This window comes from Carlito syrichta, unplaced genomic scaffold (genome assembly GCF_000164805.1).
Source record: "Carlito syrichta isolate Samal-C Ts95f unplaced genomic scaffold, Tarsius_syrichta-2.0.1 Scaffold106284, whole genome shotgun sequence".
In the NCBI taxonomy this organism is placed as follows: Eukaryota; Metazoa; Chordata; class Mammalia; order Primates; family Tarsiidae; genus Carlito; species Carlito syrichta.
Window position 1 is genome coordinate 5,968 of NW_007050380.1, and position 432 is coordinate 6,399.

General features: G+C 80.8%; 1 protein-coding gene across 1 annotated transcript in view; it reads left to right on the plus strand.

Annotated features, from left to right (window-relative positions):
- MAN1B1 (mannosidase alpha class 1B member 1) overlaps positions 1 to 432 on the plus strand; it is a gene marked incomplete at its 5' end in the record, with an annotated part of 26,226 nt that overhangs the window by 5,316 nt on the left and 20,478 nt on the right. Inside the window, one exon of the mRNA XM_021716822.1 lies at positions 4 to 360. Within this exon, the coding sequence (XP_021572497.1) occupies positions 4 to 360 (357 nt within the window). The remainder of the gene's footprint in view (positions 1 to 3; positions 361 to 432) is intronic.

A 432-nucleotide genomic window follows, 5' to 3' on the forward strand; every position in this document is an offset into this window, starting at 1 on the left:
CAGGGAAACGCGCGCCTCCCGGGCCGGCCGGCGCCCAGCCCCGACTCGGCCCACAGCGTGCCCGCCGCGCCGAGCTCCCGAGTGTCCGCGCCGCCCCGCGAGGGCGCGGGGAGGCGGGTCCCGCCCGGCGTCAGAGACCCGCGGGGAGCCCCCGGCGCCGCGGGGGACGAGGGAGGCGCGGACCCCGGCACAGACCCCGCCCCCAAGCCGTCACGGCGGCGCGGCGAGGAGGTCTGCGCCAGCGCGATCCGGCGCAAGCGCAGTTTGCGAGAGGCCAGAGCGCGTGCGCGGGACTCGGGGCGCAAGCGCCGTAAAGCCGCAGCCCCGGGGGCCGAAGCCGAGGGCGCGGGCGCAGGCGCAGTGAGCTGACGGTGCGTCGCGCGTGCGCCGTCGCGGAGGGCGCCCATGGGCGGGGTGTGGACGGCTGGGCCA